Raw genomic sequence first — 20,000 nt, 5'->3', positions numbered from 1 at the left:
GCATGTCTGGGTTCTCAGTAGGTTCTGTGTGTGTGTGTGTGTGTGTGTGTGTGTGTGTGTGTGTGTGTGTGTATGCGTGTGCGTGTGTGTGCCTGTGTGTGTGCGTGCCTGTGTGCGTGCGTGCGTACGTGCGTGCGTGCGTGCGTGCGTATACAAGTACTACCACTACGGTAACACTTTACTTGACGGGTTCGTTCATAACACATTCATAACAGCTGTCATGAACTGCACATGAAGCATTCATGACTGTTTCATGAAGCATGACTCAACATTTATACCAACTCTTTCATGAATGTGGAAGACAAAACGACGAAAACTTGTCAAAATAAAAGTCATACAAAAGGTATTATGAATCCTCTCCAGCATTTGTAAACATCTCATGAATATTTTATGAAGTCTACTTCAAATGTCACTTTACTATACGAGTTGTGAAGTATTCATCATACTGGGAAGTAAACTACTGACCATCTGTGGACCTCTGAATGGTTGGACATTCCTGTTTTATACATCTATATACAGTATACAGTCATTGGTGTAGACAATTATGCATTATTCAGAGGTTACTATCATAAAATCAACAAACAGACAAACAAAAAAACTAAATTCTCCTGGACACTGGACTTCCCCGTTGACTAAAATGTGACATGATCAGGTTGGCAAAAACAAAAAAGACAGCACAGCACTTTTATTTTGACACGTTTTTGACGTTTTGTCTTCCACATTCATGAAAGGGTTGGCATGAATGTTGAGTCATGTTTCATGAAACAGTCAGGAATGCTTCATGTGCAGTTCATGACAGCTGTTATGAATGTGTTATGAACGAACCCGTCAAGTAAAGTGTTACCGAATTTATCAGAGGGAATTTTATCAGTTCATCAAACAGGAGCGAATAGCAGTCTGCCATGTGCATCTGTGTGTGTGTGTGTGTGTGTGTGTGTGTGTGTGTGTGTGTGTGTGTGTGTGTGTGTGTGTGACTGAGAGAGAGAGAGAGGGATGGAGAGATGGAGGGAGAGAGTGAGAGAGAAAGAGAGAGGGAGATGTTGGCCTCTGTGGAATGCACATGCCCTCCCCCTCTGTCATAATGAAAGATATGTGACCCTTGATGGTGAAGTCCGCCATGAGAAGTCAGCAGCTCTTACACAACCCATCACACACACCACACACACACCGCGTCAGAAATACCCCAACCCTTACACAACCCATCACACACACACACACACACACACACACACACACACACACACACACACACACACCGCATCATATCAGAAATACCCCAACCTCCACTTCACATGGCTCAGTTGAATAGCATAGATGAACCTGCATGCTCTCAGACTGCCACACTTACACATACACAGTACACACACACACACACAGTCTGAACTATACCAGAGCAAAGTGTGTGTCTATGTACAGTATGTGCGAGAGAGAGAGAGAGAAAGAGAGAGAGAGAATTTGGGGGGGGCGTTAAAGAGAGAGAAAGAGTGAGAGGGAGGGAGAGAGAAGGAAAGAGAGAGAGAGAGAGAGAGAGAGAGAGAGGGAGATGTTGGCCATGCCCCATACCACACACACACACACACACACACACAGTCTGAACTATATCAGATCATAGTCTAGCTAGCACACGCCATCCCTTTAGCACCACACCAGGGGTTTGCACTAGATACTGTATGACAATTTGTGTTCCAAGTGACACAATGATTCCTCTTGTTGTACTGTGAGCGGGAGAGTAGAGCTAATTGCTAATAATGCATCCACTCGGTTCAGTTCTGACCTGGATACAGCATGGACAGCCTATCCACCCATAGCTCTGCTAATGCTAGTGAGTGACATCGGTGAAATTCCACTTTCCTTTTATATGATCCTTCCCTTAACCTTTCATGAACTTCCCATGAGCATTTTATATGATCTTTCCCTGAGGATTTGACATGATCCTTCCCTAAAGAATTTGACATAATCCTTCCCTGAGCATTTGTGTGTCTGCGTGTCCAGCATGTGGGTTCCCTTGCATGGTCCCGACCCATTCAATAGGGCGCTGTCATACCTGGCTCATAGAATGTGGAGCGTTTCCCCAAAAATTGGTTCGATTGGGTATACAGTATGTGAAAGCAGCAATCGTTCTGTTTCAGAACAAAACAAACGGGCTGAGAGGGCTTGGAAGAGGTGATCTTGGCTCGTTTCAAATCGAACTCTAGAGCGGCTTGTTTATATAAACACCCTTATACTGTCTACTTGGACACAGAGGCATAATATTAATCAAGTTTGTGTTTTACTGCACAGGTGGAAAAGTCCAGCTTCAGAAAGTTTAAGTCCTACCACATATCTGTGCCTACCATTCACTTCAAGTAACCAATTCTAATTAGCACAATTTTTCAGCCAGGGAGAGCAGCTAATTGGTGAGATCACCAATAATAATGTAGACCAATATATGGACATTTGCTCTTTGAAGCTGGACTTTTTCACCTCTGTTTTACTATGTGCAGGATCCTATAGCCGACTGCTAGACCTAAGCTCCACTATTGCTCACAGATACAGACACAGCATATCATGTTCAATGGTACTGCACTTCCTCATATAATGTCTCTGACTTTGCATTAATTCTCACACACAATGCTGACTGCATGCAGGGAAGGCTTGCTGACCTGTCTGGTCTCAGGTAAGGTCACCTTCACTGGGGCATGATACCCCCCCCCATCCCCCCCCACTCAACAAAGACATAAGATAAGATAAGATAAGATAAGATAATCAATATCTGCCCTCATCATAATGTCCGATAGGATTCCAATCAGATTTTTTTTTTTTTGGATAATTCTATAGGATTCCTAAATCCTGTAGGATTGTTGCTATTGGAATCCTATAGGATTTTTTGATAAGGCTGACTAGCATGTGTCTCAAGTTCCATTCAAACTACACAAACAAATCTGCTGTTATATGAGAAGCACTGTCTGAGTAGGCTATTTACAACAGCAGAGTAAAGGGGGAGCTCCACAGATGCCCAAAATACCTGAAACGATAGTACACCCACACAGTTTCCCTTTTAACATTCCATATGTTCTCCTAATGCAGCGGAAGTAGTTCGGGAACAAAATAGAATGTTCAAGCATTGTTTTTGTTTTATTGAAAGGGTCTATAATATAGAGTGGCTCTACCTCCACTTGGATCTACCTGTTTTGCATAGATATTGTTATCTATTAGTTGTTATATTAGTACTGTTACAGATATCAGTTATCGTATCAGCACTGACCGCTACTGACCTCAGCAAACAACAGCCCCCGTCAGGGCTCCAGTCTGACTGCGTTGGCTTGACCTTCCACCCAGTGCCACTGCATGACTGCAGCTACCGCTTGGCCTCGCCGGCCCTATAATCACACACAGTGTCACTGAGTCTGTTCACGTGCACGCTAAAAAACTGATTATTATCGGGGGTTTTGTAGTTATCTGGTTATTCAAGTGCTCATGTAAACAGAATAAACTGATATTCATTATCATTCTTGTTCATGAAAAATCCGGTTTAAGGAAAATCGCTTTCTGTCAATATTCTGATTTCTTCGAGACATGATACACCTTAAATGGTTTATTCCAGTTACCCGATCATTGCCAGTAACTGTTTTTTTTAGCGTGCATGTAAACGCACTCACTGTATGGGTCCTCCTGTCAGATCACCAGAACAACACTGTGGTCACAAAAGCAACAGGACAACGGTTTCATTCATGAGATCGCCTCAGGACGAAAAAAGACGTTCCAATAAAAGAATCAAGTTTAGGCAGAGGGCGTCCATGTTTTCTTTTCTTTCGCTAAGTCATAAGTGTGGTCTGTCACTCTAACAGGGTGAAACCTGTTCCTATTCTTGTGTTCACATCAGGGCTTGTGCAAAATGTGCACACTTACTGTATAAGACAAGCTAGACCCCCTTTGCTTTATAAATGCTTACAGAGTGTGAGTGTAGGAGCTTAGGACTGAGAGCTGTGAGCTGGGGGGGGGGGGTTCTGAGGTCCGTGAGAGGACAGGCCAGCTCCAAGTCCCTGTGGGGGCTCCCGGCTGTGAACAAGGCCAGTCTTTGTCTGTGTCTGCGACTGGTTGGAGACGATGGGCCACTCAAGAGCCCAGTGGGGCCCCACCGAGCCTGCAGCCAGGGAGCTTTAACCCCTCCGCCATGAAAAGGCCTCGGCTTCTGCCTCTGGACAGTGCTTCTGGCTGAGAATGCTACTTGGCAAGACAAGTGTGTGTGTGTGTGTGTGTGTGTGTGTGTGTGTCCAACAAGACACACCATTTAGCATAATTGGTGCTTTTAAGATGTTCCTGTTTATGTTTATGGTATATAACGCTTCTGTCTAAAGTGACAGTAAGTATGTAATCACTACTCACTTACTGTGTATGAACACTTCATAAGTGCAAAATAACAGTATATATGTATATACAGTATATAGATATATTCAGTATATACTGTACGTATATGTATATATATATATATATATATATATATATATTCTCTTTAAACCCTGTTCTGATGTAACATGTCTGCACTCAGTTTTCAGTTGTGGAAGGAGCCCATAAATGTAAACATTGCAGGGGAGGGGATGGAGAGCATGTGTCTCCTGCAGAGCTAAGGCCGGGCTACTCCACGTCCACAACTGAAGCGCTTGGGTCTAATGTGTTGAGTTGACGTCTGGTGTAGCCAGACCCATTGATTAAAGTGGAAGCTAATAGTTGCAGAAGTCACTGTGTGAACGGAATGCTTCAGCTTTACGTGCCCGGTGTAGCCTCCCTGTAACAGATGGCACTACACATAACACAACCAGATGTTCCTTTAGGTTTGTCTGCTTTAGGAACTGAGGAGTTTTTGTGAAATAAAAGCGTTCAAATGTTGGGCAGGAGGGGAAAACCCAAGCACATCTTCCTGGAACTGGTTCCATCTAGTTTTGAACTATGAGCGCCAGTTCAGTAAATACTTTATATAAATCCTTCCGTTTATTTTTCTCCAAGATTATGTCAACATTTCTACTTTGGCTTCTTCCGTATTTAGAGCTAGAATGACTGAGAGGATCTGTTCCGAATCTTTCTGCAACATTATCAGCATATTCTTCTATAACGGGGCATTTAGTGGGATCTCTGGAGTGCTGTTTTCACTGTGAGAGAACAGAGAGGAGAGGAGCAGTGACGAGATGAAGAGAGAGGAGAGGAGAAGTGACGAGATGAACAGAGAGGAGAGGAGCAGTGAGGAGAGGAACAGAGAGGAGAGGAGCAGTGAGGAGAGGAACAGAGAGGAGAGGAGCAGGTAGAAGAGGAGAGGAGCAGAGGGGTGGAGGGGCAGAGGAGGGAGGATGGGGGGGACAGTGAGGAGCAGAAAGGTGGAGGGACAGAGAATAGGAAGCACTGAGACTCATCAAAGGCCCTGGAAACTAATCCCAGTCTCAGAAGCTTGATGCAGAACAGGAATCTCACTCCCATTCTGAAAGATAATCCAGTCTTACGCTCTGAACCTCATGATTGCAGGCTGGCGGTGTGATCTTTTGTGTGTGTGTGTGTGTGTGTGTGTGTGTGTGTGTGTGCGTATGTGTGTGTGTGTGTGTGTGTGTGTAGGTGGAGTTCCTGCACTCTATACCGACTAACACATTCATGCCTAATCACCCAGAGGGGAAGCAGAACACCTTGGCGCTCCGTCATGGTGATCTTGAGCGTCCGGGTTCACACAGCGTTCTGGACTCACCCTGAGCTGTTTTTGCCAAATGCAAATGCGAGCATTCCGTCCACCCCCTTATTATCAGCCTCATCAGCGTTAATTACTGTCACGGAGTGTTTGTCTTCCAGAGCCAGCCATAAAACAGACATGACCTCATCGACACGATCTATTTTCTTATCTGGTAATATGGTAATTACTGCAACACTTAACCCTCTAACCAATGACTCCGCACTGGTACGCTACACAATGGCCTGAGACACGCGTGATTACATCTCTTTGCGGGACAAACTAGGCCTACATACAATAGGCTAATACGCTCCATTCACTGAGAAGACTCCGATGACTAGGCCTACATACAGTACATACAGTAGGCTAATACGCGCCATTCACTCCGAGGAGTCTGATGAATGAATGACCGCACAGCCCTTCAGAAGGACTCGCTGTCAACGAGAAATAGTAAACAGCATCTCAGCACCGCTTCAGACTGACCACCCATGACACATTAGAGACTCTTAACGAGTCGCCGGTCCACCAGGAGGGAGCCAGTGACCCTGTGAGCACTGCAGAGCGAGCGCGTGAGAGGGAGAGAGAGAGACGCTCGGCAGGGACAGGGCCGATTTGGAGCGAGGCTGCTGCTGCCGCGGACCAGCGAGCCAGAAAAAGGTCCAGAACAATCCGACATGCCGTGACAGGGGGATTAGCCATCGAAGGAGAGAGAGAGAGAGAGATGAGAGAGAGAGAGAGAGAGAGAAAGAGAGAGAGAGGGGGGAGAGAGAGGGAAAGATGAGAGAGAGAGACAGAAAGAGGGAGAAAATGAGGGAGATAAAGGGTTAGCTCAGGGTGGGCAAAAGCGGACGTGTCAGGTTATATCAGGGTGGCACGCTTGCCTTCATGGATGAACTGGAATCAAAGGCCCGACTGGTGAGGACTCGGGAGTCTCAAACGCAGCACAAATGCAGGACAAACCGAGGTTATATCTAGTGAATGAGCCTTCTCACTGATATTGGAGTAGGTCAACGCTATTACCATCTACACAAAACTTTGATCCCATTGATTTAATCGGTTTGAGACAGTATCACCTCACATTGTCTCAGAGTAAGCCACCAGTATTTCCCTGTCATGCTCAGTCAGTTTTTTTTCCATCAGGATACGCATCTGACAAGGACATACAATCAAGATCCACCAAACATGATAAGCAATCAAACACAGCACTCCCAAAGAGGCCTTATATAAGCTACTGTTGTTTGTAAACCCCTTTGACTCAAGGCCTCAGGAGGGGACAACCACTGCCCCATCATCACCCCATTTCAACAGTGAGTGAGTGTTCTGCCCAAAAAGGGCCAAAAAAGCTTCATGTCAATTTTACCCCAATTACAACCTGGGAGCCTTATAGCAACCCCTCCTCTCACCCCCACCACACACACACACACACACACACACACACACACACACACACACCATCCCAGGTCTCAGTGCCCTCTCGGTGGAGTCCGGTATCAGCCTCTTCCCTCCTTACCTCTGCATGGCCACCAGGAGACAGGATCTTATTACAGCGTTCGCATTTCAGACAGAACCGGTGCCAGTTTTTCCCCAACGAGCTCACCTTCTCCGCTACAGAGAGAGACAGAGAGAGAGAGAGACACAGACAGACAGAGAGAGTAGGGAGGTAACAAAAAGTGAAGCAATACTTATGTTAAGAAATCTCAGAAGAGAGAGCAGAGAGCCATTACAGGAAGAGAAAAAAATTATTCAGATTCCAGTGGATTCCAGCAGATTCCTGTCCACCAGATCACACCAGATTCCCTCCCCCCGTCTACAGCTACAGAGTGGTCAGAAAAGGCCTCGGACACCGTGTGGCATTTCATATGTGGACGACCTGAAACATACTCCTTCCTGCCACTTCCTGTACTGGGGTCAGACGCTTCCTCTCAGACGGCCAAAAGTTTACAGAAATGCACAGATGGAGTCTCTCCTCCTTATTCACCACACGGGGGTCTGCCAGACACACGCTGCAAATCACTACAGGCTATCCTGCAGCTTGAACATGCCACAGCTATGAGGTCAGGGAGTCAGGGAGATAGATAGACAGAAGGAGAGAGAGAGAGAGAGCAAGAGAGAGAGAGAAAGAGATGGATAGAAACATAGATAGATAAATAGACAGAGAGAGAAAGCTTCTAGTTAGGACTATTTAAAAGATGGTGATGGTAGTGTAGTGGAGCCGAGTTTCCAGGAAGTAGCCTGGAAAGTTGTGAGTTGGATTGCCAGCTGTCACCAGCATGGCTTTAAGCAAGGCACTTAACCCTGGGCTGCTCCAGGGAGTTTGGCCCTGCGATGAATTGACATCTGTAAGTCGCTTTGGATAAAAGCATCAGCCAAATGAATAAAGATAAAGGGTGTGCTAAGTGCAAAGTCTCTCATGCATGAGCTATAGCTATCATACTGCATGTGGGAGCACGGAGTTGACAAGTCAATGTTTCAGTTGTTAAATTGGCAACTTGATGCTGACTTATTGATCTAGCTGACACTGTCGTCTAAAGTGACAGAGACTAGAGAACACAAGGTACAGTGCAGGAGACGAAAGCGTCATTCTAAGTACCATTCTTGCACAAGAATAGAATGATAGTTCAGGGCACTTTAACATGTGTTGTACCTGTGACAATGTCAATAAAGACTTATTCTATTCTATTCAGAGTGAAGTTAGGTATGTGGATAACAGGATAGAAAAAATAAGGTCATAGTAAGTACCGGTAGGCCTACAAGTGAAGTGTGTTATGTTGTTAGTGGTGTTAGGAGAGGAAGTGCAAGTGAAGTGTGTTAGGTTGTTAGTGGTGTTAGGAGAGGAAGTGCTCCCAGGAGAGCTGGGTCATGAAGAGAGGGACACCGCTGCTCTGGCAGCAACTGGAGACACGTTCCATCAGGGTATCACAGATGAGTATAGCTTGGATTGCCATGGCCCATGAACGAATCACAAATGAGAATAGCTTGGATTGCCATGGCCCATGAGCAAATCACAGATGAGAATAGCTTGGATTGCCATGGCCCATGAGCGAATCACAGATGATAATAGCTTGGATTGCCATGGCCCATGAGCGAATTGAAGTGGTGTTCCTTTTTGAAAGCATTCAAGTAAGTGGGTGCAGAACTGGATATCACTTTGGAGGCAAGCATTAGAGATCTGCATTTGATGTAGGTGACTACAGGTAGTCAGTGGAGCTTAAGGTGCAGTGGAACTGGTACAACATGTGCACTTTTGGGTTGAAAACCAGACCACCACTGCACCACTGCATTCTGTATCATCTGTTTGGGTTACAGTAGTTAGGTTAACAGCATACATAGTTATAACAGTTATATAAAAGCAATAAATACATATATAGTTATATAGTTATATACTATTACAAACAAATCAGCTAAAGTTTAACTTAGAGCTTTGCATTTTCTTTCATCATAAATTCCTAAATGACACACAGAGAGGGGTGGGGGAGAAGCGCAGACTGTAGACAGCACTGAGAATCCATCTTTTCTTTGATAAAAATGTGTCAATATTGTGGGATCTCTAAACACTACAGCTCACGAGGCCATGCACACACACAGCTATCTCACAGTTTGGGGCAAACCGGTCATGATAATAAGGATAACGACTGTTTATGATTCTTTGTCCTTCATCTTCAGAACTATTTGCTCCTATTAAAGGCTGCAGGATGGTAATTATCAGAACACAATACTGTAAGTGTGTGTGTGTGTGTGTGTGTGTGTGTGTGTGTGTGTGCGTGTGTGCATGTCTGTCTGTCTCTGTGTGTGCATATCTGTGTGTGTGTCTGTCTGTCTCTGTGTGTGTATGTGTGTGTGTGTCTGTGTGTTTGTGTGTGTCTGTATGTGTCTGTGTGGACCTTGGGATGTGGGCAAAACTCCAGATCAAACAGTGCTTCAAGAGGGAAACAGAATCAACAAAAAGATGCCTTGAAGCAAATGTAACGGATGCCAGCTAGTTAGCTGTGCTTGTCGAACGTTAGTAAACCTCACTCCCCGACGCCTAAAGAGCGCTGCTGGCATGAACGCTAGTAGCCTGGGCTTTTAGCTGGATTGTTAGCGCGCTCAACTCCCGATCCGAGGTGCTGCTGTTTCGCGGGTTCGAGTCCGGGCGAGTGCAGGGCTGGACTGCGGTGGTTCCACACAACGCAGGTTACACAAACAGGGCGAACAGTCCGTTTCGACATGAAGTAACACTTTTAATAATCAGTCATGAAAAGCCACTGAGCCAGTCCCATAATACTAATGAAATTGTGTGTTTTTTTTTTTTTTTTTTTTTTTTTTAAAAAAGCTGGGTTTCAGACTGATATCATTTGATTGAACAAGTTGATGGACCAGTTAATTTGGGCCTTTAATGACAGCCTAACCTCTATTTGTAGTTAATCGCCTACATCATTACAGTGAAGCTGTAAAGTCACAGACAAAATAATGGATTCTTCCACTGCCTCTCAGACGTAATTGAATTGATTGTATTGAAGTTGATCATCATATGCATCTAATGTGTTGTCTGCTATGACTTCTCTGGACACAGTAAATTAAACAACAGTTCATTTACATTTATCCCTTCATAAGGGACTTTATCCAAAGTGGCCTACATGTGTCAATCACAAGGGCATTGTTACATTGTCCCCAGAGGAGCAACTCGGGGGTTAAATGCCTTGCTCAAGGGCACAACGGTGGAAGTTGGGAATAGAACCCACAACTTTTCTGGTTAATGCATGCTATCCCAGCTCCTTAACCACTGTGCAACCGCAACACCCCTTCGAGTCTTTGACATTGCCAATGTGCACCAAGAACGCTTGATAGTTGTTGACCCTCTTTAGTCTTTTTTTGACTGACCACCGATAACTAACTTTTCGACTTTGTCAAACTTAGTGCTAAATTATTTTGAATATTGACACCAGATCAAGGCACATAGATCAATTCTTCCATCGTGTTGCTTTAAGGTTAGTGAGCTCCCATTGGTGGACCCAAGAGAGGTGGCATTGGGGATAGATAATGGTTAGTCACAGTGGACCCTGCTCTGTGTTTGAGCTTCCTGTTTGACCTTTCTATATGCGTCACAGATCAGCATTATGACATGCGTGTCAACATGTTGATCAATAGGAGCCTATAACCATCATTTGTGGTATGCACTATGCAGTATAAATCTATTCTTTGTCAGAGGTGGACACGCCAGTGTCTGGACTCCTGTAAAGTCAACGTTTTAGTGGAGCACCTCTGTAAAGAGGATGGACACATGGCAGAATGGCTGAATATACAGCATTCATGGTTTTCCAACTAGGACTGTCACAGAAAACCCCCAAAAGTGCCAAATATGCTTTTGCCAGTCAAATAGATAGGGTTGGATTGTGATGCTGTTATGTAATGAATTAAATGATTTTGTGTTTAAAAGCATGTCCGTCGTTATTTCATTGTACCTGTGACAATGACAATAAATACCTATTCTATTCTGTTTTGTTACATACACTACAATCAAAAGGTATTCAACAAAAAGCAAGCAATACCGCCAAACACTGCAAGTCAAACGTGCACTCATGCCTTGGCCAGGACCTTTGATGGGCATAATTTGGTTAGGTTGCACCATGTCATGATTGGTTGAATTGTGAATCCCCACCTCATCTAGTTTTGGTCACCTTCTATTGCCTGATTTAGCTTTTTATAAAAGAAAATATAACAGAACACTGCATCACTTGTAAAGCACTAATGGTTATAGGTTACCTCTAACTCATTTTGTCAGAGCCCTACTGACCTGCCCACATTCCTTAGGCTCTAGTCTAGTGTGTGTGTGTGTGTGTGTGTGAGAGAGAGAGAGAGAGAGAGAGAGAGAGAGAGAGAGAGAAAGAGAGAGAGAGAGAGAGAGAGAGAGAGAGTGTGTGTGTGTAAGAGAGAGAGAGAGAGAGAGAGAGAGAAGTAGAGAGAAACTACCAGACAAGTCGGGTGAAGAATAACTGAGTTGTGTTCAGCTCGGTGGGGGGTCCCCGCAGTAAACATTACAGACGTGAACTAGACGATGACAGACGTCAGCGTGGGAATGCCTCCATTCAAAGCGTCCTCGCAGTGCTTCAATAGTCCCCATCCAAGAGCCAATGTCCCCAGCAGAGGAAAAGGCATTCACTCTGTCCCAGGGTTTCGGTTCATGCCAAATACCTTATATAACCCTTCCCTCGTCCTGCTTTCAGAGACATTTACGGGGTTCGGTGGCAGGAGGATAGTAGAATACTTAAAAGCAGGCATCAATAGAGAAGCTGCCCACACACAAAAAAGCCTTTGGCATACGAGCGATGGGGTCATCTTACCTGACCCAGTGCAACAAAAGCTTCCATTTAGCTGCAGTGTAGAGCGACATAGCCCCCAGTTTAGGGATAACTTCAACTTCAAAGAACAAAGTCTAAACAAATATGCTTTTGAGTTCCATCAGTTCCATCAAGGCTTCAGTGACTTGTATTTGCAGTTAAATGGAAACAAATAGGTCATAGGTCTGTTGGATTGCATTCAGCTAATATTTAGGAATTAGTAGCCTATTTTCCTGGTGCTGCATAATATAACAATTGACTACTATTCTGACAAAATTAGGGTAAACTCGCATTTTATGCATATGTTAATAGAACGTGCATTTAGGCTACTTACCGAAAAACACAGGCTTTTCGCAACGAGGACATTTGGACGTCATTCTGCTTAAACTTCTTCGCCGACGTAGTGGTCGACGCGTAAATTCCAGTGGACACCTGCGAAAACGATTACAGTGAACGCGGACGACCCGCGTCGCGCCTCCGCGTTTATTTAACTTTACCAGCGAATAGTCCCGCCTTCAACTGCCCCAAGCAACGCGATAGGCTCCTGGCGTACTACGTAACCTCTTTGTGCACGTCAGTCATTTAGCCTACTACAAACAATCTCTGGAATTTCTTAAACGTTATGTCGTCTGGCTGCTAATGAATTACTGTAGGTCTAGCCTATTGTAAGATCAGTTCAAGGAGTTTACAGGCTGTAGCGCTATTTCTAGGCACCTGGTCAGATGCATTGCGCACTAATGCTGTCATCCGTTTTGGATGAACAACTTTTTCGTCTACTTTGGTTAGTTTTATTGCATGCCACTGGCCAGCTCTCATTCAGCTGTGTGTGTGTGTGTGTGTGTGTGTGTGTGTGTGTGTGTGTGTGTGTGTGTGTGTGTGTGTGTGTGTGTGTGTGTGTGTGTGTGTGTGTGTGTGTGTGTGTGTGTGTGTGTGTGTGTGTGTGTGTGTGCGTGCGTGCGTGCGTGCGTGCGTGTGTGTGTGCGCGCGTGTATTTAAAGGGCTATAGTGCAGACCAGGTGCATCTTTTCAAAGGAATGTTTACAGCAGACACTAAACGGATGTCTTTGAGACAGTCTACTTGTAGGCCTATCCAAGTTCATTGTGGATTTCTCAGTGTGATGTCTGAGTGATCTTGGTAAAGATATCTAAATAGTACTGAACTCCAAGCCAGACAAGGATGTATACTCTAAACTTAGAGTAGAATGTCTCAAAGGGGATTCCCTGTCTGTTTTGAGTGTGTGTGTGTGTGTGTGTGTGTGTGTGTGTGTGTGTGTGTGTGTGTGTGTGTGTGTGTGTGTGTGTGTGTGTGTGTGTGTGTGTGTGTGTGTTTGCGATTCCTTTTCTTTTAAGGTCAATTTCCAGATGGCCTACTAAGATCAGCCAACATACACATGCCTCTCATCCATTGTTTCATGAGGTGTTTTGTGAGTGTGTGTGTGTGTGTGTGCCAACATACACATCCTTCTCACATCCATTGTCCCATGAGATGAAAGGCACTTGCTGTCTGACTGCAGGTGAACGTCACTGTAACGCTGTGGTCGACTCAAAACACTGTAAACAGCGCCCTCCTGTGGAAGACATCTCTTCAGCCCAAACATTTATTTAGAAATATCTCTATAAAATATCACTGTATCAGTTTCCTCAGAATAAATTTGGGTAATGCTTCCCTTAAAGTTTTAACTTTTGTGCCAGTGATAGGCTAACAACTTTTTTAGCGATGTTGCTTCACAGTGTACCTGAGTTTACTGGCCCATTCGTGGCATGTTTCACATCACTGTGATATTGGCAAGCATTTGTTTTCTAGAGAACTTTAATCATCAGTGGGTAAATTGCCATGATCGTCCAATCAAACACATGAGGTTGCCAAGCAACATTCCCAATCTCAGTTTAAATTGACCACTTTACTGTGGTCCTAAGGAATTTCCTTTCAGCCGTTAAACTGATTTCACTAAAGTTGATCTAAGTGGTATACATGTATGAACCAGTTGAAATGTTTTAAATTGGTCAAATATATATTGAATGCCTTCTTAGTCATAAGGAGTAGTTCACTGTTCTCACTAGCACCTGTTTCACATATTCATTTTTAGGGAGAAATGACAACTGAGATGTCATGACAATTTACCATATTATTATGGCAGCACTTTGAATATGTACACATTCTTCAATATCTGAATCAGACACAGAATCACAGAAAATTCTCCCAGAAACTTCTCCCATTCTCTTCCCTCTTACTCTTCCTCTCAAAATGAGAGAGAGAGAGAGAGAGTGTGTGTATGTGTGTGTGTGTGTGTGTGTGTGTGTGTGTGTGTGTGTGTGTGTGTTTGTGTGTGTTTGTGTGTGTGTGTGTGTGTGTGTGTGTGTGTGTGTGACAGTGAAAGAGAGAGAGACCCAACACATGTCACTATAGTAGCCTTCCTACTCATGTTTGTTTGTATGTAGGCCTAGATAGGCTACATTATGTTTTTCATAACCACCTATTCAGTTTGTGTCTTAATTGTCCCAATTCAACTCAGTCCGCTCAAAATAACCAACTGCGAAGAAGAAGGGATGGATAAAAGACGCGCACTGTGCATGTGAAACCATAGGCTGTGGCACGTCTAAAGCTCAGCCCTAAGGCTACAAACTTTTAGCATTACTGAGATATTTGCTTTATGGCGTCTATTTGGTGGAGTGGCATTCCATATATCCAAGGAAATCGCGTAGAAATAAATAATATTCGTCGACTTGACCAATAGAAAGTCGCACTTGGCATAGGCGGAGCTAAGAAAAGCAAACAGACCATTCAGAGCATAGCCATGCTGTAAACGCGGAAGGAACAATGGACACTTCGTAGCCGAGAGACTGAAATGCCTGTGAGTAAGAGATACTCTGAATATTTTGGATGATACCATGAAGTGAAATGCTACAGTAGCCGACGTAAATCTTTACCTCCACTCCCCTATGATTTTCTGTCGGTTAAAGCCGCGTCTCTGGTGACTTCGGTGGCTTCGACGTGAATGCAATTCCCCACCACGTACCATTCCAGTTTGCTTCTTAATACATATACAAAACTTTAAATGCGATTCAGAGGCAATATGCCTGTCAGTGTATCACCGCGACACCATACAGTCACCTGCAAGCCCTAGCTTCATCACCAACCTACAGTAGGCCTATGGGTAGGCGTAGGCCTATCATGTGTAGTCTACAATAATGCAGGTAGCTTCTGCAAAGTTGCCGGGAAGAAAAGGCACTTCGAAACGTGATGTACAGTAGGCTACTCAAATGTACCTTAAATTACCCCTGAAAACATAACAAAACCACTTAACTTATATCAAGGGGTCCTTCATTTGTGAAACAGGCCCTTCATTTTACCTTAAAATGCCATTTCAAGGTGTGAGTGTGAAACCCCTTAATCTTATAAGGTGTCAAGTCAGGGTTCCCTTTATTTGTTGTGATTAAGGGGATCATTAAGGACAACATCTTAATTTTGTTTTAAGGTGTTAATTCAGGGATTCCTTGAAGGGGGGTTAATGAGAGTTTATAAGGGGTTCAATTGAGGGGTTTTGTTTCGTAGTGAGAGTATAGGGTAGGCTACTTCTATACTCTTTGTTGAAAGCGTCTACTTTATCATCACTCTTACTGTTCTCCTCCCTTGACTGACGTTATAGATCTACAACTGTCATAAGGGAATAGCTCATGTTTGTTGCTGGTATGTTTGACCGGTCTTCTACTGGAGGGACATGCCACTGTGTGTAATTTCATATTTCAGTAGGCTGTCTGTTGGGATAGATTTTGGGTATCAAACCCTAAACACCAGCTCTCTTACTACATTCACTACAAGTCGCCTGCCTCGATATGAGAAGTAAATGTTATTGGCATCAGTATAACAGTGTAACTTCTGATGTTCTTCTAGGAGTGAGGGAGGAGCGCCTGTGGCCATGTCTTCCAAGCCAGAGTCGTATCTGGTGTCCTTACCTCGCTGGGAGATCGCCCTCTACTGGCTGCTCTCGCTCGCCTCCCATCTCTACTCTTTTTATGAGCTGCACAGATTCTCCAAAGGTACATACACACCTCACCTCACCTCATCTCACCTATTAGCAGCGTTCTGCCCTTCCTCAAAGCCACTTGTGAAAGGGGGTAGGACATATGTGCACATTTGAGTATGTACCGCAGGGTGGAAGAATCCTGCAGATTTTTTCCACATTGATGAAAACATGATGTCTAATTTGTTGTTAAAGATGCTCTAAGCAATATATACAGAAAACATTTCCTTACTATCTGTTAGCAGCCTGTCCCCTGAAAAACACTGCAAAAATTGTGCTCTCTATTGGCAGTCCAGGCTCAAACAAAAACAATCTCAACCTGCACCACAAAACATGTCAAACAATGTTCCAGCCAACAGCTGAGGAGATGCACGTTTAAGAGAGGTTCAACTGCACTGGAGGGAGGGGGAGGGTGTAGCAAGAGGTGAGTGCACAGCTGCCAATCTGGCCTGGTCCTACCAATGGAGAGTCTGGCCACTCTCCATTGCCAAACTGAGTTTGAGTTTGAGTCTGTAAGAGGGGTTTAGTTGTAAAGCAAAACTGTGTGTGTGTGTGTGTGTGTGTGTGTGTGTGTGTGTGTGTGTGTGTGTGTGTGTGTGTGTGTGTGTGTGTGTGTGTGAGAGAGAGAGAGACCTCATAGAAAGATCACACACAAGCATTGTTTGTCCTGTTGTCAGAGTTAAATGCTGAATCTATAGACAGATTTCCTGTTTACTAACAAAACTAGATGCGCGCGCAGCCGCGGGGCAGAAGACGCCGAATGGCCGGTCATAACGTTATAAAGTTAACCTAATAACCAGCTGTTGTAAGCTATAATCGGCATTTTTTGTATGCCACTGTTGTCTAAATGATGAGAACATCTCATTTATGAGCTTATTTCAGAGTTTGTCGTTCGTTTTCATTATCTATAAAACATCGTCTTTTTGGCTTCTGGTTTCTGGCAAATATATGCATTACTTTACAATCCAGAACATTCTCTAACCATCGTCATTTTGAATAGTGCTGTTTTCGGCACTAAAATTCATTTTAATCTTTTCACAGAGAGCAGCTGCTTAATGCTGTTCGTGGTGCTTTCTGCCCCTTGTGTGCGCGCGCATGTTTTTGAAATCTATGTATGCTCCCAAAAGCACATTTGCTGGGAGGATGTGGAGGTGCATGAAAGGTCAGTATTGTACTGGCTGTGCTAAAGTAAAGGTGTGGACATAATCAAGAGCTTTGAGAAATAAACCTGGGAACACACTGCACACCTGCCCACCTGCTGCGTGTATTTATGTAGTCATGATGTCTCGAGATGTCAGAGCATCAGTAGGTAAAGATGGAATTATTACGTAAGCTTTTAGTTTTACATAGCTTCACCTGTGCCTTATGCAATCTGCCATGCTGTAGTTATTGCTTCGTTTACAGTCAGCTTTGGCCACTAGATGACACTGTGGTTTAATAGAACACTCTCCCCTCATTCGATCACTTTCTTTTTCGCTCTCCCTCTCTCTCTCTCTGTCTCTCTCTCTGTCTGTCTGTCTGTCTGTGTGTGTGTGTGTGTGTGTGTGTGTATGTGTGTGTGTGTGTGTGCGGTGCGCGCAGGGTTCGCCACATTAAATGTCACTCCTAATCAATTAGTGGGTAGTGAGGATGCTCCAATGAATCTGCAACACCTTTCTTTTAAAAGAAAATGAATAACCCTCAACATATAGACACACACACACACACACACACACACACACACACACACACACACACACACACAGAGCTTCCCACTGCTGTTGCTACATTAGAGAACGGTTCTCTGCATAGCTGTGAGTGAGAGAGCACATGTTACACTTCGGTAGAATGTGTGTGTAGGGTTTTGTAAGTCTGTGGGTTTCAGAGCGACCTGTCTGTTTGTACTGTGCATCTATTGTTGTTGTTGTGTGCCTGTGTGTCTTTGTATCTGTGTGTGTGTGTGTGTGTGTGTGTGTGTGTGTGTGTGTGTGTGTGTGTGTGTGTGTGTGTGTGTGTGTGTGTGTGTGTGTGTGTGTGTGTGTGTGTGTGTATGTGTCTGTGTGTGTCTGTGTGGCCTCCTGCTGCACTATGCGGGAAAGCCTTCTGTTGGGGTGATGTAAGCTCCAGCCAAAGGGTAGAACGATAAATAGAGAGAGAGAGAGAGAGAGAGAGAGAGAGAGAGAGAGAGAGAGAGAGAGAGAGAGAGAGAGAGAGAGAGAGAGAGAGAGAGAGAGAGAGAGAGAGAGAGAGAGAGAGAGAGAGAGAGAGAGGGGGGGGGGTGGATGAGGAAGAGATGAGCTAGAAAGAGAGAGAAAGTGTGGAGAGAGACAGAGAGAGAGACAATGATGAAGAGATGAGAAAGAGAAAGTGTGAGGAGAGAGAGAGAGGATGATAAAGGGATGAGCTGGAGAAATAGAAAGTGTGAGAAGAAAGAGAGAGAAAGTGTGAGAAAGGGAGAGAGAGAGAATATGAGAGAGAAAGCTGAAACAATGTCAGCCACTGACACTGCATTGCAGAGTGTAAGGTGTGGAAGTGAGAGAAGAGAAGAGAGAGAGGGGGGAGAGGAGGAGGAGAGGAAAGGAGAGGGATGAGACAGAGAGAGAGAGAGAGAGAGAGGGAGGAGAAGAGAGGGAGAGAGAGGAGGAGGAGGAGGAGGAGGAGGAGGAGGAGTCGTGTGGTGAAGCAGTGGGATTCCCTGAGATTAGTCAGCATTATAGAGAGAGAGGTGTGGAGCCCAAAAGCCCTGTGCTGAGCAGGACAGAATCAGCAGAGAGAGACCTTCACACACACACACACACACACACGCACACACACACACACACACACACACACACACACACACACACACACACACACACACATACACACACACACACACACACACACACACACAGAGAGAGACATGCATACACGCACATACACACACACACACACTCAGAGTTCAATTCAAGCGAGCTAGCATGACAAATATGTTTGCATTGCCAAAGCAGAACATTAAAACACATGTTTACATACAGTAGATATGCATACGTATAGAATAACATTTCATGTCAGCTGTGGGACATGCAAATAAGTAGGCTGATCATTTGGAGTGGGCATGTGTGTGCTGTTTTTGCACCCTGTACCCTGCATGATTGTCATCTCACCTATGCCTGTGTTTGTCCATCTGGTCTGTGTAGAACACGAGCGTGGGCTGGACAGAGAGTTCCCGCTGGAGAAAGGCTTCATTGGGGGCCTGAAGAGGGTAAGATGGACGCCTTGAAGAATGTGAATATGTGTTAGTCATAAGCACTGTAATAAGCTATAGTTAAGGGTGTGTTATGATGGAGTCATTAGCACTGTAATAAGCTATAGTTAAGGGTGTGTTATGATGGAGTCATTAGCACTGTAATAAGCTATAGTTAAGGGTGTGTTATGATGGAGTCATTAGCACTGTAATAAGCTATAGTAAAGGGTGTGTTATGATGGAGTCATTAGCACTGTAATAAGCTATAGTTAAGGGTGTGTTATGATGGAGTCATTAGCACTGTAATAAGCTATAGTAAAGGGTGTGTTATGATGGAGTCATTAACACTGTAATAAGCTATAGCTAAGGGTGTGTTTTGATGGAGTCATTAACACTGTAATAAGCTATAGTTACGAGAGTGTTAGGAGTCATTAGCACTGTAATAAGCTACAGTATAGTTATGGTTATGGTATGATGGAGTCATTCCAACTGTCATAAGCCATTGCTAGCTGTGTGTGCTATGAAGGAACTGAATTGTGACTTATGTACCAATCATTAGGAGCTTTTAAATTGAGACAATCCAAGATAACTACATTGTTGTTTGCTGTAAGTGTGTACTGGTTCTCAGGGTGCAAAAGCAGATATGTTGTGTTCCTCAGGATGCTGCGGACTTCGAGTGGAGCTTCTGGAGTGACTGGGCCAGAAGGTCCTTACTCTGGTCACTGCTTGGCCATGCTGTCCTGTCCAGGCTTGCCAGTATTTATCTACCT

General features: G+C 44.4%; 2 protein-coding genes across 4 annotated transcripts in view; one reads left to right on the top strand and one right to left on the bottom strand.

Annotated features, from left to right (window-relative positions):
* The window catches only part of crip3 (cysteine-rich protein 3), a 22,378-nt gene extending 9,896 nt beyond the window's left edge, over nt 1-12,482 (bottom strand). For both annotated transcript variants that reach the window (XM_062519163.1, XM_062519164.1), the window contains exons 1-2: nt 12,338-12,482; nt 7,197-7,291 (exon numbers count right to left, since the gene is read on the bottom strand). In XM_062519163.1, coding sequence (XP_062375147.1) covers nt 7,197-7,291; nt 12,338-12,380 — 138 coding nt within the window. In that variant the 5' untranslated portion in view covers nt 12,381-12,482. The remainder of the gene's footprint in view (nt 1-7,196; nt 7,292-12,337) is intronic.
* Nucleotides 12,483-14,798: 2,316 nt separating this feature from the next.
* The window catches only part of hhat (hedgehog acyltransferase), a 74,174-nt gene continuing 68,972 nt past the window's right edge, over nt 14,799-20,000 (top strand). For both annotated transcript variants that reach the window (XM_062519717.1, XM_062519716.1), the window contains exons 1-4: nt 14,799-14,855; nt 15,896-16,041; nt 19,184-19,248; nt 19,890-20,000. The exon at nt 19,890-20,000 is cut by the window's right edge and continues 3 nt beyond it. In XM_062519717.1, the coding sequence (XP_062375701.1) occupies nt 15,921-16,041; nt 19,184-19,248; nt 19,890-20,000 (297 nt within the window). In that variant the 5' untranslated portion in view covers nt 14,799-14,855; nt 15,896-15,920. The remainder of the gene's footprint in view (nt 14,856-15,895; nt 16,042-19,183; nt 19,249-19,889) is intronic.

The sequence above is a fragment of the Sardina pilchardus genome, chromosome 18, assembly GCF_963854185.1.
Source record: "Sardina pilchardus chromosome 18, fSarPil1.1, whole genome shotgun sequence".
Taxonomy (NCBI): domain Eukaryota; kingdom Metazoa; phylum Chordata; class Actinopteri; order Clupeiformes; family Clupeidae; genus Sardina; species Sardina pilchardus.
This window is presented reverse-complemented; position numbering and strand designations above follow the sequence as displayed.